The sequence below is a fragment of the Mesocricetus auratus genome, unplaced genomic scaffold (assembly GCF_017639785.1).
Source record: "Mesocricetus auratus isolate SY011 unplaced genomic scaffold, BCM_Maur_2.0 Super-Scaffold_100003, whole genome shotgun sequence".
In the NCBI taxonomy this organism is placed as follows: Eukaryota; Metazoa; Chordata; class Mammalia; order Rodentia; family Cricetidae; genus Mesocricetus; species Mesocricetus auratus.
The window spans coordinates 76235457-76256406 of NW_024429188.1; the positions used below are offsets into that span (position 1 = coordinate 76235457).

At 35.8% G+C, this 20950-nt stretch overlaps 1 protein-coding gene across 1 annotated transcript in view; it reads left to right on the plus strand.

Annotated features, from left to right (window-relative positions):
• Positions 1–20950, plus strand: part of Radx (RPA1 related single stranded DNA binding protein, X-linked) — a 56972-nt gene that overhangs the window by 33267 nt on the left and 2755 nt on the right. Inside the window, exons 12-13 of the mRNA XM_013118160.3 lie at positions 13283–13573; positions 15393–15560. Coding sequence (XP_012973614.1) covers positions 13283–13573; positions 15393–15560 — 459 coding nt within the window. The remainder of the gene's footprint in view (positions 1–13282; positions 13574–15392; positions 15561–20950) is intronic.

The window sequence follows — 20950 nt, forward strand, 5'->3', positions numbered from 1 at the left end:
GGGTTAGATTCCTTCAGATAAATGCCTAGAAATGTTATAGCTGAATCATAAAATATGAACATCTTCAGTGAGTTTGACACCAGCTATACTATAGTCCTACCAAAGAAGGGTTCCTTCCTACCTACCATTTTCATAAATATGTGTGCTTTATTTTCTTTTTTCTCTTTTTAAAATATTTTATTTAAATTAGAAACAATCTTATTTTACATATCAATCCCAGTTCCCTCTCCCTCCCATCCTCCCATGCCCCCCACCGATCCCTGTCCCATCCCCCATCCACCCCTCCATCACTACCCAAGGAGGGTGAAGCCTTCCATGGGGAATCATCAAAATCTGTTACATCATTTGGGGCAGGGCCTAGGCCCTTCCCTGTGTATCTAGGCTGAGGGAGTATCTCTCCATGGGGAATGGGTTCCCAAAGTCCATTAATGCACTAGGGATAAATACTGGTTTATTTTCTTAATGATAGCTATTTTGAGTGGGGTGAAATGGAATCTCCATGTGTATTTTATTTGTATTCTCTGTTAGGTAAAGATATTGAATATATTTTCACATATATTGCCTGTTTTTACTGGTTTGGGGAATTGCTGCTCACTTCATTTGCCCAATAATTGATTCTGGTTAATTGATTTGGAGTATCTAATTTTTTGAAGTCTTCATGGGTTCTGGATGTGAATCTCCAAGATATGCTTTTTTATGTGTGTTGGTCCTATATCCTGCCAACTTTCTAAATGACTTTAGTAGCTGTAGTTACTTTTCTCTTGATTCTGACAGATTCTTATACATGGCATTATATAATCTGCAAGTAAGGGTAATTTTGTTGTTGTTTAAAGATTTTGAGTCTTACATAGGGAAGCCAATCTGAAATAGAATGTTGACATTTGAAATGTTTTAAAGGATTATTTAATTTTATGTGTATGGACAGGAATTTGGCCAGCATGTAAATCTGTGCACAGCATGCATGCCAGAAGAGGCTGTTGATTCCCCTGGAACTGGAGTTACAGATGGCTGTTAGCTGCCATGTGGGTGCTGGGAATAGAAACTCGATCTTCTGAAAGACGATAAGGGCAATCTTACTGTCCCTTTCCAACTTAAGGACATCCATCTCTTCCTTTATTTTTAATCTTTAAATTTTGTGTTATATTTATTTACTCATAGGGAGTAAATGAGGCATGTGTGTGTGCCACTGTTCATGTGTCAACCTCTGACAACAACTTCTAAAAGTAGGTATCTCCTTCTACGATGTAGATCTTGGGGACTGAACTCAGGTCGTCAGGTTTTGTAACAAGTGCCTTCACCTTACCAGCACTCTCTTTTTCTTTCACTCTTTCCATCTCTCTTTCCCATTTTCTTTCTTGAAGTACAGTTTTGAGTAGCAATAAGGAAAGTGAGCAACCTTATTTTGTGCAAGATCACTGAGAAAAATTTTTATATAAGATTCAGCATTTTCATGATGGTAGAGCCATAGATAAGGGAGAAGTCTTTCTTATTTCTCCATTAAGTCATCTCTTTTTCCCATTTTCTTTCTTAAAGTACAGTTTTGAGTAGCAATAAGGGAAGTGAGCAACCTTATTTTGTGCAGTATCACTGAGAAAATTTTTTCATATGAGATTAGCACTTTCAGGATAGTACAGCCATAGATAAGGGAGAAGTCTTTCTTATTTCTCCTTTAAGTAAGGATTATATATTGACCTTTACTTTTTTCTTTTATAAATTACCATTGTCATCTCAAGTAAGTTCCCACCTTTTCATAGTTTGCTAAGTGCTTTTATCATGAGTGGGCGTTGGATTTTGTTAAATGCCTTTTGACACCATTTGAGATAATTATGTGGTATTGTCATCATTGAATTAATGTGATATATTTCTTTTCTTATGTTGAACAACTTGAAAATTTCTCAAATAAATCCTACTTGGTTGTGGCATAGGATCTTGTTAATACTCCTTTGAAACTGATTTTGTTGATATTTTTCATGATTCTGCATCTATATTAAGAGACATTCCTAAAGGATATGTGTATGTGATTTCTTTTTAAGTGCCTTTATCAGACTTTGGTATTGGTAATACTGGCCTTGTAGAATGGGAAAGGAAGTATTCTTCCATCTTCTGTTTTACAATCTTTTGGAAGATTGTGCTTATTTTTTTCAATATTGGGAACTAAGCCTAAGACCTCTCACATTCTAGCCAAGGACTCCTCTGAGTCATACCTCAGCCCAGTTCTGCTTTAAATGTTTTATAGAGTTCACCAGTGAAGCCATCTGTTTCTGTACTTGTCTTGTTGATGAGGTTTTGGTTATTAGTTAAATCTCTAATTGTTACAGGTATGCTGAAAATGTCTACATCTGGGTAAACTCAAGCCATTTATTTGTTCCTAGGCAGCATCTGTTCTATTACCTGAGTTATTGACACATAATCACTTCTAGTATTCCACTGCAATATTAATTAGTTCTCTAAAGAAAAACACTTTTGTCTCTGAGTTTAAACATTTGTGACTTCTCTTTTTGCTTGGCCAGTCTATCTAAAGATAGTTTTCGAACTGAAGAGATAGTTTAATTGATAAAGTGCTTTGTTATGCAAGCATGTGGAGAAAGGTTTTCATTCTCAGCACACAATTTTTAAAACAGGTAGGTGTGACCCAAGGTACTTGTAAACCCATCCCTGAGAGGTATAGACAAGAGGATCCCTGGGGTTTGCTGGCGGGCCAGCCTAGCCTAACTGTCAAATTCTAGGCCAGTAAGAGAAGGACAGTTGGCATTTCAACATGGGTAGGGGGAAATTACAGCAGGTCCCACCACTAGATGAAGAATTGCAGGCAATGGCTACTAAGAGAAAGAAAGAAAGAATCACTCTTCTGAAGGGAAGACCCCCCCATAGGTAATCTAATCCCTAGAATTCAGCCCTAAACACACATATACACACACACACGCATGCACGCACACACACACGCATGCATGCTCGCACGCACGCACAAGCAATAAAAATATAATTAAAATTAGGGTGGAAAAGGTAATGATTAGGAAAATACCCAGCATTGACCTCTGGGTTCCACACATGCATATATGCATGCACATACATGTGAACACATATGCACACATATAAACAAGGTAAGTTTGATATTTTCAAAGAAAAGTTTAGGTTTTATATATCCTCTATTGCTTATCTTCTCTAAACACTATTTCCTAATTCCTCACAACACAAAGTTTGGTTATTGATTTGGAAACTCTTGCTATCAGCATCTACAATAGGTAGTCTATCATCACCTCATCACATTTCCTGGGTTGCATACTGCAGTTTCATGCACCTCAAAATATTGTCTGATTTCTGAATTGTCTTTGACCTATTGTTTATTACTTTGTTGTTTCATTTTCACAGATCTGTGAATTCTCTTATTTTTTCTCCATTATTGGTTTATAACTTCATTCTGTTGCAGTTAGAAAAGTGAAGATTTTGGAGTATTTTTTAACTTACTGAGATGTGTTTTGTGGCCTAGCATATGGTTTTTCTGGGAAATGTCTCATGTATTCTTGAGAAGAATGTGTACTTTACTTTTGGGATTTGGAGTGTTCTATATATGTCTGGTCTGCTTGGTTTTCAGTGTAGTTTAATCATAATTTTTCTTGTTCATCTCCTAGCTAGATGCTCTAGCAATGATTCAAGATGATGTACTGAAATCTCCAGCTACCAGTGTAAAATATTTTCCCTTCAATTCCATTAATACTTTCCTTTTGAGCTTGAGTGATCTGCTTTTTTATTTCATTTAAGTTTATAATTATTTCATAATTTGATGAGTTGACTTCCCAATAGATCATTTATTTTATCTTTACAAGAGTTGTTGACTTACAGTTTATTTTGTCTGATAGTAACAGCTACTCTATTTCTCATTTGGTTAGTATTCAAAATGAATGCTATCCCCTTGCTTTTAACCTACATTGTCTTTATATCTAGAGTGAGTCCCGTATAATGAGCAAATACTTGTGTTATTTTCTCCATTTGCTAAGCTTTGCCCTTAGATTATGGCATTTGATTTATACTTAATTTCATAACTGAGGATGGGCACACTTTTGACGTTTTTGTTTCCTATGTATCATACTTTGATTATTTCTCGTTTCCTGCATCACTTCCTTACTCTGTGTTTAAGTAGCTTTTTTATATAAACCAATCTGGATTATTATTTCATTGTCTGTACATGTATGTGTGTATTTGAAACTAGATTTGCACCTTTGGGATATGCACAGTTTTGATGCCAGTACTCCCTACAGATACCAAAATGTTCATATGTTCAATTCCCTTATATAAAAAGCTGTAGTATTTGACTGTAACCTAGGCATATCTTCTTGTATGCTTTAATTATATCTGGATTATTTGTAATACCTAGTATAATATAACTTCTCAGTACATGGCTATTAACCTGTATTGTTTGCAGACTAAGGGCAGCAAGAAGAGTATGTACATGTATCTTATAGACAATTGTTTTTAAATGCTTTTAATCCAAAGTTGATTGGATCTATAATTGTAGAAAGTCACAAATACAGAAAACTGTTTCACCTATGGTTACCATGAAGATTAAATTCCCTATCCCCCACTATTTATCTTGTCATCACAGATTACATCTATGTGAATTATGTGTCCTATCACATTTAATTATGTCTTATACATATCAAACATGATTGATTTAATGTAGAAAATTAAAGACTTGTAACATGAGTTATAATTGGTCTTAATAATAAAAGCCCAGAGTCAGATATTGGGGCAAATGCTGAAAGATCAGAGAGATAAAGAAGCAAACCACAGCCACACCTTACATCCTCAACTTCCCAGCCAAAAAGAGACTGAACTCCTGTCTCCTCCCACCTTATATTCCTCGCTTCACCCAGCCACATCACTTCCTGTCTGCCTGTGCAAATGTCCAGACCTCTATGTTTAACTAGTAGCTAGCTCTGCCCTCTGATCTTCAGGCAAGCTTTATTTGTTAGAATATAAACAAAATGTTTCTACAAAAACTGGACATAAAAACTAGAAATACAGCAATGTGAACTTTGACACATTTGTCAATGAAGGTAACTTTCCAAGGTCTTCACTCTTGATGTAACATCAGGGTGCTGTATAGCTCTGTGTCCTTTCATGTGCACCTAAAGCACGGCCTTTAGCACGTCTTGCGGGTTAAATGTCAAATCCTCATTTTCCATTCCTCTTCAATGTCTTGACCTCCCATTCATTCTTGAAGGAAATTTGCTCTAAATAGAATGCTTATTTAACATTTTCCCCAGTGTTCTAGATCACCACTTTACCTTTTGGTCCTGTGGGTGTTTTATGAGGATTCTACTGTAAAACATTTTCGTCCTTACCAAACTGCTTCTCTCCTGCTTTTGTATATATTTCTTCTTTCTTTCTTTCTTTTTTTTTGGTTTTTCGAGACACGGTTTCTCTGTATTGTTTTGGAGGCTGTCCTGGAACTCGCTCTGTAGACCAGGCTGGATTCAAACTCACAGAGATCCGCCTGCCTCTGCCTCCCGAGCGCTGGCATTAAACGCGTGCTCCACCAACGCCCAGCTTGCTTTTGTATATATTTCTTTTGCCATGCCTTTCATCCATTTTTTATTTTTTTGGTTTTTCAAGACAGGGTTTCTGTGTGCCTTTGGAGGCTGTCCTGGAACTAGCTCTTGTAGACCAGGCTGGTATTGAACTCACAGAGATCCATCTGCCTCTGCCTCCCAAGTGCTGGGATTAAAGGCATGTGCCACCACTGCCTGACACTTTTCATCCATTTTCTTGTAATATGTCTCATTGTGAAATCTGGGGCCATTCTTTCTTCAGAAACTCCTCCCTTCTCTTCCTTTATAACTCAGATATCAGTGTTGGTCAGATTAATGTTGCCACACCAATTCCCTAGACTCCGCATTTCTTAACTCTTTTTCCTTTCCTTTTTGCTCCTTAATCAACTTCCCATTTTGCTGATTCTCTTTCTGCCTTCTCTAGAAACACAACTGAAGGTCTGGAATGAATTCTTTTTCTGTTAGTGTTTTTTTCTCATGGATATTTGTTTCAGTTTTATTATTATGGATTATTTTCTCTTTGACATTTTGACTTTGATTCAAGTATTGTTTCTCTGGTTTAGTTTTTATTTTTGCCTAAACTGCTATTATTTTTATATTTAGCTTTTTTAACCATTCTCAATTTTCCATTTTTAAAGCATATTTGAGCCATTTGTTTAAAAATATTTTTACTGGAACTTGAGTGTCTGGGCCTTGTCTGTGATAGTTCATTTGTGTTTTGTTTGTTTGTTTGTTTTGGGGGGTTGTTTTGTTTTGTCTTTTTACTTTTTGAATATATTGTATTCACCTTATCCTTTGTAAGGGTTTGGCTTCTTATTGAAAACTGAGCATTAGAATATTATGATGCAGTGACTATGGGAATCCGTTTTTTTCTTTCTCATAAAGTTTGCTGTTTTTTTATTTCTGAAAACTATAAATGTCCCTTTGTCTAGTGACTTCCTCCAATTTTTGGTAGAAACTCATTGCATGTAGCTACAGAATTCTCTTTTCCTGAACTATGTCCATCTATTGTCCTGACAAGCATTTCTTGGAACAACAGAAGCTAAAATGAAATACCTCTTCCCCCAACCTTAGCAGATTGGCTCTGTGCTGTGGCCCTCCTTCAGTACTTAACTGGACTTCCACTAAGCCTCTGAAGCAACCTCAAGTGAAAGTTAAGGTCTTAGGGCTTTTCTCCATTTGCAACTTGGAGGGAGTCTCTTCCAAATTACTTAGGGTACATGTGCGACTTGAATGCACCAGTTTCTAAACCAAAATTTCAAACTGGATTTTCCCTTGTGACCTTAGACGACTGATTTTTTTTATCTCAGTTCCCATCTCTTGCTCCAGATTTCTGCAGGTGCCTTGTCCACTTGACAGTGTTTTCATGCTTTTCTGGCCTTAAGTTACACAAACTGGAATTGTACTTCAGGTGTGCCCTGGAAGGTCAGAAGAGATCTAAATTGGGCTGGGAAATGGCTCAGTGAGTAAAGTGCTTGTACAAGCATGGAGATCTGTGTTTGAATTGCAGGGGGGGGGCAATAAGTGAGGTGTGGCAATGCACAACAATAAGCTCAGTGTTTGGGACAGGGCAGAATGACACAGGTAGATAACCCTTAGCTCACTGGTCAACCAGGCTAGCTAAATAGACTAGGTTTTCTGAGAGAACCTATCTCAAAAAGTAAGGTGGAAATCAAAACCGATTTTCAGGACTTTATTTTGCTTACTTTTTGTGGTTTTGATGTTTTCTGTTTGTTTTCGAAAGAGAAACATGAAGTTAGGTGGGTAGGAAAGAAAAGGTGTTCTAGGAGGAGTTGGGGGAGGCAAAGATTATTATCAAACTAGCTTGTGTGAAAAAATTTAATAAAAAAGCTAAGGTAGAGCGCAATAAAGGAAGCTAGCTGGTGTTGACCTTTGGCCTCTGCACACACTCAAGGGCTCACACATCCTATTCCCCACACACAACCGGAGGAAAACAAAAAGAAGAAAGCTACATAATTTGTGAGTAAGGTGTCCAGAAGCAGGAGCTCACATGATGAATCCTGGCTTCCTTCTTCAAGAATACTGCTATACCTGAGGAGGGGCAGAGCAAAGCCAAGTTAGCTCCAGTAAAGCTTCCTGCTGTTTTCAAGTTGTCTGTACCCTGACAAAGTGTTCACTTGATTGCTCTGAACCCTCATTGTCCAGGTTTCTCACCCAGTCCCTTCTGACAATTCCTGCTTAATCATCACAATTCAATGTTTCCTTTATTTAATTAATATTTTTGGAGTTTCATACATGAGTACTGTATTTACACCACTTCCACCCTATTCTCTCCTCTCCAGCTTCTCAAGTGCCCTACCCACAACCTCTTAGTGTTTAATTATGTGTACACACACACACGCACACACACACACACAATTTGCTGAGTTCATTTATGTTGCTCATGTGGATATGTGATTAGGGCAGACCATAAAAGGGAGAATCCATCTACTTTGTTTGGTTTCCTTGTTTCTTGTTACCTACTTGGGGGGGGGGTAGCAGGAGCTTTAACAATCTACACTTTTCTAGAGGGTTATAAAGTTTCCTTGTTTCTTGATGCTGTCAGCTCCTGATGATAAATGCTTGAGTTCAAATGTTCACATAATTTTATGTGTCCTTCAGTATGCATAGCCTGAGAAGGAAAATAGCTCCATAAAGAGAGAGTTCCTTGCTTACTTGATTATGTGGACAGGTAGTTCATTTACTTAAGAATAAAAATGTACTTTCTATTTTTCTTTGTCAGTTTTCAAAATAATGATTCATATCCTAAGCATCCTCCAGAAGTAACCATTTGTGAGGTAGATTTTTTACGTTGCTTTGGTTTTGTTTTGCTTCCTTTGTTTTTTTTTTTTAACACTATCATTACTAGTAACAGTCTGCCATATTTGGTGGGTCAGAAATTCTTCATTTATGTTAATGCTGTTCATATGAGTTTATTGATGTATGATAGTAGTGGGGAAGTGTCAGAATTTTAATGTTGTTTTTTTACAGCATGTTTACAGACTCCTCTTCAACACTCTTTCCCTGGACATTGAAATCAGTCATTTCCCCACAGAGCTATAGTAGTTAGCAATTACAGTCAAGGCATTATAGGTTTCAATATATACTTGTCTAGTTGTTATTTCTAAGCATCTGCAGGGTGAAGAATCAGAAAAAGTGCTTGCTTACTTTATTGATTACTAGGTATTTATTTAGGTAATGTTAAGACAAAACATTATTTCACATTTAAACTTTCAATCCAAGTCAGCAAATAAATTTCACACACAATATTAAAATAAAGGAAACCTATTCCACTGTAAGAATCCAGGCCCTGTTCTTCTTCTTCCTGTGAGCAGCCTGAGGTGACCTGTGAAAATGACTCCCTGCTCTCTTGACCCAGAAACTCCTATAAAATCATTCAAATCAAGAACTACAAATCATTGTGTTTACTTACCTGTGAAACTTCTCAGGCAATCAAGGGTATGCATATCTGAAAATCCACCAAGTGATAGGTCCACTGGTTAGACCTGAGCCCTCATTATTCAGTCACCTCTCAGTGAATAGAACTGCCTTCAACACCTGAGCCTTTGGGAAAAAGGCATATCAAAACTATAATACCAACCACAAATTTCAGAGGCTCAGAATAACGTTCTGTGTTTCTTTGCAGATCCTTTTGTTTTTATGGTGTACTCCACTATTATAGTTTGATAACTTGTAATATTCCTTTCTGTATGGTTCTATTACAAACTGGGTGGATATTTAAGTTTACTTTTTTATTTTAATGCTCAGGATTGATTTCTTTAAATATATTTAAATAATACTTGTTTTATTATTTAGTTTATTTTTGACATAGTTCCAAAGTCAACTATACCAACGAAAACAAATTTATAGAACTTTAATTTTCATACATGTTCCCTCTCTTCTATCCTAACACTCTTACTATGGATGACTATTTTTAAATTATTTTTATTTTGTGTGTATGGGTGGCTTGCCTGCATGTATGTCTGCAGTGGATCCCTAGGACTGGAATTACAGGCAATTTTGAGCTGCTGTGTAGTTCTGGGAAATGAACCTGGGTCCTCTTCAAGAGCACTCCATGGTCCTAGCTACTGAACCATCTCTCCAGCCCACAGATAACTTTGTATTTATTTAGTGACATATCTTTCTATTTTTCATAAGATTAACGAATGTGTATTTTGTATGGTAATTCAAGTAGTGTTAAAACTAAACATAAAAGAATTCTTGTTTAAGATTCCTCATCTCATTTTTAGAAAAACATGAAGTTTGAATATATTTTGTCTCTTTCCCAATGTCCTTGGATATGTGGTTATTCACAACCTTGTGTATGCCAGTGTTGTCTTACTTATTTCATATTCATTTGTTAGAAATATGTAATTAAAGTAGGAGATTTTAATCTGAAATTAGTAAGATAAAAATATAAAGCATGGTTTTAGGGGAATTTTCATAAAGCATGTATATACCCTTATAGTCTCTAATAATGCATTTTGTGTGTGTGTTCATGACTTATTCCTGACAAGCTCAATAATTTAATTCTTTCCATAAGGTAAGATCAATGTTGATTTTTAAAATATTAAAATACAGAATGACTTGTTCATGCTGTGGGAATGTTCAGTATGGTTTGAGTTATTGAGTAGATACTTGTTATTGCTGCTGTTCATCTTTTTCTTTTATACAGTGTCTCACTAACACAGCCCGCCTGTGTCTCTAAGTCACAATTCTCATGGCTCTGCTTTCAGTGTTTGAAATGCTAAGATTATAGGCTTGCGCCACTATACTCAACTGCTTTCTGCTGCCCCAAATACTTTCATTAGTTTAAATAAAAGGGTTTTATTTATAGGAAATTTACAAAAATGAAATCAGTTCTCAGTCTTCGGTTTAAGCCTGTTTTCTTGGATTGGAGTATATTCCTTTCTTTTCATGCGTGGGTCATTTGTTTACCCATTTTATTATCAGTCATCATCATAGGAATATTTATCAGCTTGATTTGAATTTAAAATAACTCTTGTGTCACTGCAGTGTTTTAGGTTCCTGATTAATTGACGTATTCATTCAATTTCTATACCTTCCCTTTTAATGCTATCTTTTAATGTGTAATTTTTTTCAGTAGATCTTCAGCTACTCTTAAGAAACCAATCACTGAGGGTCAGACGTTGGTGTCACATGCCTTTAATCCCAGCACTCGGGAGGCAGAGGCAGGCAGATCTCTGTGAGTTCCAGGCCAGCCTGGTCTACAGAGTGAGTTCCAGGACAGCCTCCAAAACAATACAGAGAAACCCTGTCACAAAAAAATAAAAAGAAAACAAAAGAAACCAAACACTGTGGTTGGTTTATGGATTTTGATAAAGAATAAAATCTGAAATGCCAAGAGTGGTATATTAATCATGGTGAAGCCTTGTTTCTTATGCTAGGACAGGAATCAACAGCATGACAACAAGCATTACAAAGAATCAACTTGGCAAATTTGGTTAACTTCAAAGTGCAGTTGCCCATAACTTGTCTTAGTAGAACTGACAATATAGGAGTCTTTATTTTTTCGGTTTTTCATGACAGCGTTTCTCTATGTAGCTTTATAGACCAGACCAGGCTTGCCTCCAACTCACAGAGATCCGCCTGCCTCTGCCTCCCAAGTACTGGGATTAAAGGTGTGGGCCATCACCTGGCTTGAGAGTATTTTTTAATCTATTTTTTGTTCTGATTTTAGCATGGATGCATTTTTACTCCCAAAGTTGTGTTATTCAATCAAAATATTAGTTGTACCAAATTCCGTAGCACAATAGGTACACAATAATTGTTGAACATATGTCATAATGTGTAAGGGATAACTTACATTCTCCTTTAGAAACTAAACATACCAGTTGCATTGTACATAGATAATAAATAGGAGCCTAGGGAAATGGTTCATTCAACAAAGCACTTACCCTGCAAGTCTGACAAGCTGAGCTCAGATCCCTAGCACCCACTTAAAAAGACAAGGAAAGGAGCACATACTGTAATTTCACTGCCATGGAGACAGAAGCAGGCAGATACCTGGAGGTTGCTGCCCAGCCAGCCTATACAATCAGTAAGTTTCAGGTTCAGTTAAAGAACCTGCCTCGAAAGATAGGTGAAAAGCAATGTAGGAAAATACTCAACCTGAAACCCTCTATATGCATGTATCTGTATGCACTCATGCATATAGTACACACAAACTAATTAAAATAAAGAATAAGAATAGAGACTTCCTTTTAACATTTGATTGTGTGTGTGCAGGTGTGCACAAAACAGCTCACATGTAGAAGTCAAAGGACAGTTTGTGAGAGTTGTCTCTTCACACCATGTTGAGTCCTGGGGGATTGAACTCAGGTTGTCCGGCTCAACAGCAACCACCCTTACCCACAGAGCCATTTTAACAGCCCAAGTCCTGAGATCTTTGATCTCAATTTATTTTCTTCCTCCTTTAGCATATATTATTTGCATCTGGAAGGAGTATCATACACACTAAATGTAAAATTTGTTTGTAGGAGAAATGTTATTTGAGAAAAAACTGCATTTTGTTCAGATCACTTGTAGCAGAAATTAACGGTTTTATTTTAGGTTTGATTTCTACCAATAATGAATAATTTTCATAATTACCTGAGTGTAGCACATACCTGCAAGCACAGCCCTCAGGAGCCCAAGGCAGAATGATCAGCGGTTCAAGGCAAGCTTCAGTTGCATATTGAGTTAATCCTGGACTATGTGAGACTCTATAAAATGCAAACTATACTAGTGTGCTTCTCTGTTGCTGAGATAAAACACTAACCAAAAGCAACTTAGGTAACAAAAGGATTTATTTGGCTTACATGTGAGAGTCTATCATGGAGGGAAGCCAAACACAGGAACTCAAGGCAGGAACCAGAAAGCAGGAACTGAAGCAGAGAGCATGAAGGAATGCTGCTTTGGATCTTGCTAAGCTATCTTACAGCCCAGGAGTGGCATCAGGCTACAGTGATAGCTACAGTGGCCTGAATAATCGCATATCGATTGTTAGCTATGGTAATTTCTCACAGACATGGCTACAGAGCAGTTTGATCTGGGCAGTCAACTTGAGATGCCCTCAAATGATGCTGGGCTATATCAACTTGACAGTTGAAGCTATTGACACAAACGAATGAATGAATGAATATTACCATTGCAATGAATTTAATTTCTCTATGGTTGCATTACATAAAATAAAGGGAACATGTTTATTCAAGAGAATTTGGAAAATATAGAAATACCATAAAGAAGATGATTAAAATGTCCATAATGCCAACAAATGAGAAAACTGCATCAATCATTATTTTGGAGAAAACTTTATTTAGAAAACAAATTTAATTCTTTCTGAACATGTTTTCAAACTTTTGTACATTTTTAAAAGATGTGTATATTTTATGTATATGGGTGTTTTACCTGCATGTATTTCATTTGCAACACACATGTGCCTGGTGCTTGCATAGGTCAGAAGAGGGTGCTGGATCCCAGGAACTGGAGTTATGAACAGTTGTAAGCCACTATGTGAGTGCTGGGAATTGAACCCAGGTCATCTGCTCTACTGAGCCATCACTCCAGACTCATCTTTCCTAACTTTAATAAGAATTATCTTTTAGATAGTCAGTTTTCATTTTAAAGCTACTTAACTCTTTCCTCATTAATCTGTATTCTTTAATATAGTGAATGCCTCGATGTATCTAGTTTAACGGCCCATTGTGCCTGTCTCATTGTGTTTTGAACAGGCCAAGAAAGTTCAAGTGCTAGTTCCACAGGGAAGTCCAGAAGATCAGCATATGATAGATGGGAGAGTCAGCTGTGGAAAGATAGTAAGTTTAGCTTGAGAGACCACCTACATTACAGTCATGTTTATCCTGAAAGTATTCCACGGAAATTTGTTTTGGAGTATGGAAAGTTTCTTGCCAAGCAGTATAATACTCAACCATCAAAATATATACCTCCTGAAGAAAAGCCACCCAAACTTGATGAATTTCAGAGCGCCCGAAGCCTTGGACATTTTGAAGTAACCATCCTAGGTAGGTGGACTGCTCTTCTATTATTCTTGAATACTATTAATTTAATGTATTTACTTACCTATTTATTTATAATTTATATGCATTTATTAAATATAGATAGAGGTTAAACTTAAAATTTAAGCACCCTCTCCCATACAGAAGTCCAAGGGGGGAGTCTGTTTGGCTCAAACTAAATGGGAGAAGTGCTAATTCTGAAATTAAGCTCAGATTGTTGGCTTCTCAACACTAGCAAGTCCTTAGAAATTTGGGGAGATATGAGAATGAGAACTAACAGAGCTTTCCTTTACCCGTGATGGATAGGACTACTCTTTGTTGATCTTTCCACTTATAGTATTAGTGCTAAGGGCCCTAACTTTCACCAGTGTTATTTTTCACCATTATTCCCTTCTGCCCCTTCTTTTCTGTTTCCTCACATGTAAATATGCATAATTGGAGTACAAGGTATAAATATTGATGGATAATGAGAGATCTAACTTTTCAGATGGTCTTCACTAGACTCTGGTGCTTGATATCGTCAGGTACTTTATCAAACTTAGTTCAGTACCTAGGAAACAAAGCTCAGGCCAAGATTTCCCATATGTCACATAAAGTAACAACAGAAACAAAGAGTCATAAAGAAACACAGAGACTGAATGTTTTTTCCTCCTTTAACATGCAACAGATTGATTAAAGCAGATTGACTGTAAGTCTCAGCTGACTCATAGGTAATTGTCACTTTTTATTAGCTTTGGCTGTGAGTCAGCTAAAAGCAAGAATAGGGTATAAAGAACACAAATTTGTCATTCTGCTCACCAGATTGAGTCGATGTTAGAAGTATTGTATTTTTATATAAATGTTATCTTACCTCTTTTCAAGGATGATTTAGAGATGAAAGATGAGGCATTTAATAATTTTAAAGGAAGGATAGAATGTAGGTGTCACTAGCTTCGTAAAGAATGTAGGTGTCGCACTCGGGAGGCAGAGGCAGGCGGATCTCTGTGAGTTCGCGGCCAGGCTGGACTGACAGCCTCCAAAACAATGCAGAGAAACCCTGTCTCGTAAAAACCAAAAAAAAAAAAAAAGAATGTAGGTGTCACTGGCTTCATAAAGATAACCAATTCATTACCATTTGGCAGTAATTTTTTCCTGAACTTTCTGGCATGGAGAAAGGACATTCTTTATTTACTTGATTGCATATTCAACTTAAGAGCTAAATAAAACTTGTATGGCTTCAAGTCTCACACTCGGGCTGGGCAGAAAGCAGGCCATGATTAAAAACTCAGACTTCCTCAATCTCAACCACTTTTGTTCCAGGGAAAACAAATATTAAATATTGGAATAATATTTTTTAATTCAAACAAAATTTAAGTATAAATTTTCCATGTAAAGTTATTATATTATTAACATAGTTACAAATGAGCTTTTGTCTTCAACTAGTTTTGATTTGCAAGGATATTCTGAGATACTTGATTCCTACCATAACCTTCTAATTTATATAACCACCTATAACAATAAGGCATATCTAAATAAATTTCGCAAAATAGTACATTTTAACATGTTACTTTATAACCCATAAATTCTGCTCTTTAATGGTTTAACTTAATACAGAGATAAAATGTATAGAGCTAAGATATGTAAATGGGTCTTCTGATTGTCAGACAACAACCTTGGTGAGAAGGTACAGCCTGTCAAAATCTATTTGAGTTTAGTTCCCGGTGTGTAAACAGATTTTAAAGATCTTAAACTATCAGGTACACATTAGGATCAAACCAGGAAACTGAAAGTAGCAAAATATTCTAAGCCGCTTGAACATTAATAACATGTGATCTTTCACTCACAGGTTTGAATCATGAGATTGCAATTGATGTTGCATTCCTACCTATGTATTCTCCGGAAGATGTCCAGACATCTCAAATAGACACGCTTTTCACCTGCATGAATTACAGTTGTGTGCACCCATCAGAAGCACCTGGAAGTGGAAAATTGCCAGATCCCAAGCAAATTGCAGGTGAGTATTGTTTTTGTTCAGAAAAAAATACTATAAATGATCCTGACCTTTTCTCAATGGCAGAATTTTTATTATTTAAACCACTGTAGCCTTACTCATCTGCTAAGTGTCCCCTTAAGACTTAAGTGTGAGTTTGTCATTTAAATAAATTAAATAGCTTGTTTCCATTCCAGTGAGCAATAAAAAACATTTTTACCATTATAATTATTTCATCAGTCTGACGGGGTATGCACATAAAATAGTGTAAAACTTCCCTTTTGTCCTCTATACTTTTGCTGTATAATTGCCTCAAATTATAGTATGTTAGTAATGTACTACAGTATAATTGTTTTCTCATAAATGTTTGGTTATTCAACTGCTATTCATTCCACTCCTTCAGGACTTCTAAGACTATATTATCCCAATAGTGAAACTTTTCAGCTATTTATGTTGCTTCATATAGTACCAAGTTTTCCATTCTGTACTTATAAACTTAGCTCTGCAATTATAGTTGTCGTGTTCATTCTGGTGTTCTTTCTATTTCTTGAGCACATTTCATTTTCATTGAGCTCAACAAGATAATGCATTTGAAAGAGCATTTAAGAAAGCCATTTATTACAAGTTTCTGTTAGATCTCTCCAACCTGATGAAACTCTGGAGTCTATGTTGATTTGGAGCATGTCTTATGAACTCTATCTGATGTTGACATAAATTGACATTACTGGTTGTGCAAACTGAGTTGAGTATCTAAATTTATGAGATTCAGGATTTTTTTCCTAGTTTAACTTGTAGTATCATTTCCTGTATCACAACCTCTTGGGCTTTCCTAACAATTGTATTCATACTCTTTCATATCTACTCTGTCACATGTTTTCTGATATATACATATACAGGTCTTGATACACAAATTGTAGGTCAGAGTTCCCACTTATCTGCTCATTGCTAGTGCCAGTATTCTTCCAGTCATTATTAGCATGGTCACATGAAGCGTACCTGGTACCAGTCTGCTATGTAGTTAATATTTGGACATGAAGGACACAGATCACTGGAGGAGAAAGGTGAAGTGCTAACTAAAAGCAAAGTGATTCATTGTGAGTGGAATATCACATCTTTTATGATAAAACAGTAATAATGATAGTGATGTAATTCTGTGTTGATTACTGTGCCTGGCCTTTTGACTAATCCTCATAGAGAGCCTGTGAAATGAACACTGCTATTTCCTATTTACAGGTAGCCACACTGAAATTCAGTATTTTGCCTGAATGAAGTACAGAGCTCGGATATGAATCTGAAAGTTTGCCTGATTTCAAACTTTTTCCATTTCTTTCACAATTCTAGCATGAGAGATCAAAATAGGCTTGGTGATCTAAAACAGTGGTTCATGGGATAACCCTGGTGTCATCTTTTAAACAATATAAGTTACTTTTTTAATCACAAAAGCTATGTGATTCTATTAATAATTTAAAATTTCTAACAGTTGCAGAAAAATTATGTGTAAAACTAAAAGTTCCCCTTCTTGTATTTCCAGGTCCAGCCTTTCTCACTTATTTACTATATGTTTACTAATTATAATTTCTATCAAATAAATGCATATAAATTGAATTTTATAGGAATGACTTTATAATTGCCCCCCAGTACACCTTGGACAGTTTCTATACCTGTATGTATAGCTAGAGCTACCTCATTCTTTCCAGAAAGAAAAAAGTATTCTACTGTGTGACTGCTTTAATGGTTCCCTGTTAAAGCGTGTTTAAGGTTGGTTCCAACCAGGCATGTTATGGATAAATAAGTTGTTTGTTTGTTTATTTTTGTCTTCCCTAGAAACTGCTAGCATGTTTTACATTTTCTTATAAATATTATTTATCTTATTATTAACTTGTGGGTTGTCTTTTCACATTAAAAATTACTCTGCATTATATCCTAAAATATTTTACACACTTTGACATTTATTGAAAGGGAAGTATGCTTTGGCATTTAAATAATTTTATTCTTAAGTACTCAACTAGATCATTATTTATTTCTGGCTCCTTGTTTTATGTCATATTCAAAGGCATCACAAGTTCAAAGCTGTAAAAATTTCCTCTTGTCCCAGGGACATGCTCAGTCAGTAAAGTGGTTGCTGTACAAGCATGAGGACCTGAGTTAGGATCCCTATCATCCATGTAAAATCTGGGTTTGGTGACAAAGGCAGAGACAAGAAGATCCCTGGGTGCTTGGAGGCCAGACAGCATAAATGTTCACAAATACCTGGCCCCAGTGATAGATCCTCACACTGGAATGACACCTAAGGTTGACTGCTGGCTTCCATATACATATGCACACATCTGTACATACATATACCTAAACCATTGTTTTGGAAGTATTTTTATAGTTTTATACCCAAACCATTGTTTTGGAGGTATTTTTATAGTTTTCTTTTTCCTTAATACATATTTTCATTATGACCAAATACCAGAAACTTAAGTAGTACTTCTCATTTCCTCTTCTCCAAAACCCTTAGTAACTATTCTACTTTCTCTAAGAATTTGCCTAATATAGGTATTTCATTCAAGTGAAATCATACAATATTTTATCTGTTGGTTTTTGCTTGTTTAGCTTAGCATAACATTGTCAGGGTTCATCCATGTTATAATATGTATCAGAATTTCATTTCTCTATATGAATGAATGACTTCTCATTATATTATATTATATATCACATTTTGATTGTCCATTCATCTGTTAAATTTCTAGAAATTTAGCTTATTTGCAACTTTGGATATTAAAAATAATCCAGCTATGAGCATTTGTATACAAGCATGTTTTTGGATCCATGTTTTCAGTTCTTCCAGTGCATATAAATACCTAGAAATAGAATTAATGAATTATATTATGTCCTATATGTAAGTTTTTGAGGAACAGCCAAACTATTTTCTATAGCAATTACACTATTTAACATGTCCCACCAGCAATGTATAATGATTATAGTTTCTCTCCTTCAAGTCTGTTGATTCCAGGGATCAAACACAAAAGGTCAGACTTCCCCCATGTGTCCTTATCCTTGGGACATCTTGAAGTCCCTGTTTTGTTGTGTTGCTCTTTGTCTTGTTTTGTTTACAGCTGTACTAATGGATAGGAGGTGGTGTTTTTGAGAGTTTGTTTCTGCATGTCACCTAATTACTAATGATTTGAGCATCTTTTCATGTACATATAAGCCACAGTATGTCTTTGGAGAACTTTCTGTTCAAGTCCTTTGTTCATCTTTAAATTTTTAGTGGAATGAGTTGTCATTAATGTGGCTTTGTTTTTACAGTTTAGATTGTTTTTTGTTTTTTCAAGACAGGGTTTCTCTGTATTGCTTTGGAGTTTGTCCTAGAACTTGCTCTGTAGACCAGGCTGGCTTCGAACTCACAGAAATCCGCCTGCTTCTGCCTCCTAAATGCTGGGATTAAAGGTGTGGGCTAGCACCGCCTGGTTTACAGCCTAAATTTTTAATGCTCTTAGAATTAATTCATGTGTAGGATGAGATAGGTATCTAGCTCTTTATATTTTACAAGTAATTAGCCATTATAAATAATTCAACACATTTTACTAATATGAAATCCTTCTTGACATCATTTTAATCATGAAGTAGAAGGAAGGGTATATATATACATATATATACATATACGTATACGTATATATGAAAGTATTATGTTAATGCATCCATAAAGCAACAGTTCATAACAGTAGTGTAGTAAGAAGAATTTTCACATATTTAGAAAACACGTTATTTTGTGTGATATTTTGGTTTTGTTCTGACAAATAAAGCTTGCCTGGAGATCAGAGGGCAGAGCTAGCCAGCCCCTTTGGTCTGAGATTTCATAGTGGTAAGAACTCTAGTGGCTGGCTGCTCCGCTTCTTTGATCTTTGAACTTTCACCCCCTAATATGTGACTCAGGGTTTTTATTATTAAGACTAGTTGGGATCATAAATCACTTTATTCTCTGTATAATAAGGGTTTTCCATATCGATTTAAGAGATGAGAATTACTGTATGGCATTATATGGTATAGTTACAAAGCAGCTCTAAAGCCACAGTGGCTGAGCACGGTTACAGTTTCTTTCTTGATCAAGTGTAATGCAATCAATCAGCAGCTCCCTTCTCCTGGACCTAGCTCATTTCCTTGTTGCTAACCTGGCAGGAGAAAGTGAGTTGTTAAGGTAAATGAAGAAATGGAAGACAAAATCATTTTTATTTACTTTGGACAAGAAATAATGTATCACTCCAACTCATGTTCCCATTTGCCAGAACTATTACATGATACCAGGAAACTACATAGAGACCAGGGTACTTTCTCTTTCCCTGTGATCAACAGTAAGAAGTACTGGGAACACAGGAGGGTTCCTCTATCACATTCACTTGATACATTTTCCTAAAAATATGTAATTCTAACGACTTCATGCAATTTTACAAAAGCTCATCTTATTAAGTAAAAATTTTGTAGTCACTTTTCTAAGACTTCTGTGACATAATTAATATTTTAATTTTATAATAGAAGGATCTTCTTAAATAAAAATAATGCTAATGTATTAGCGTTTTCTGTATGTTGGCCACCATTGTAAGAGCTTCATATGTATTTTATACTCAAGACAGTCTATGATGTAGGTACTTGATATGCAAATTGGACAGTAAATTGTCAGTTGCTCAAAGTGTAACATAACTAGTACAGTCAGCCAGAAAGAAGTCTTCAGTTTTATGTTATAAATGGTGCATACGTCAATTTTAAAAGTCACTATATGGAATCTTTTGGTTGTTTCAGTTAGCATCAAATATAAAGATCTTGAAAATTTTCAAAGTATTTGGTTAATATTCTTCACACCTAAAGAAGATAATTATATAGTGTTAGCAATTATTAGTAATATCCATTGTATTTTACTAGATTTGCACAAGTTTGCATCATTCCTTAAGGTTTTTTTCCTTTGAGTTTTTTTTAATTGGGTCTAGTAGAAGAGGATCTACTGTGAAGTTATTGAGTCCTGAGGTCCCATGCATCACCTCTAAGGCTCATTTAATACTCATAGGCATTTTGTATGCTTTCATTAAGCCAAAAAAACCAAAATCTCCAAACTTTAGTACAATGTGTGTCTCTAGCATAGGAAGTGAAAAGCATATTCCATGATATCGTACTGTGTGGATTAAATCATCATGTAACATTAATTGTAGTTCTCACTGATTATACTTAAAGTTCTGGTCACATATTGTCACTGAACTCTGTTATCCATTAGCTTACTAGTGGTTGCCTAGTGTTTTGACAGCTTTCTTAAAATATAAGTGCCAAAAAATTGAATAAAGCAAAGAAAAATATTTCTCCCAAATATTTTAAATTAGCTCTGTTCCACATACTTCATTGTGTACCCAGGCCATTTGTAATGCTGCCTTGGGCTTCACTTC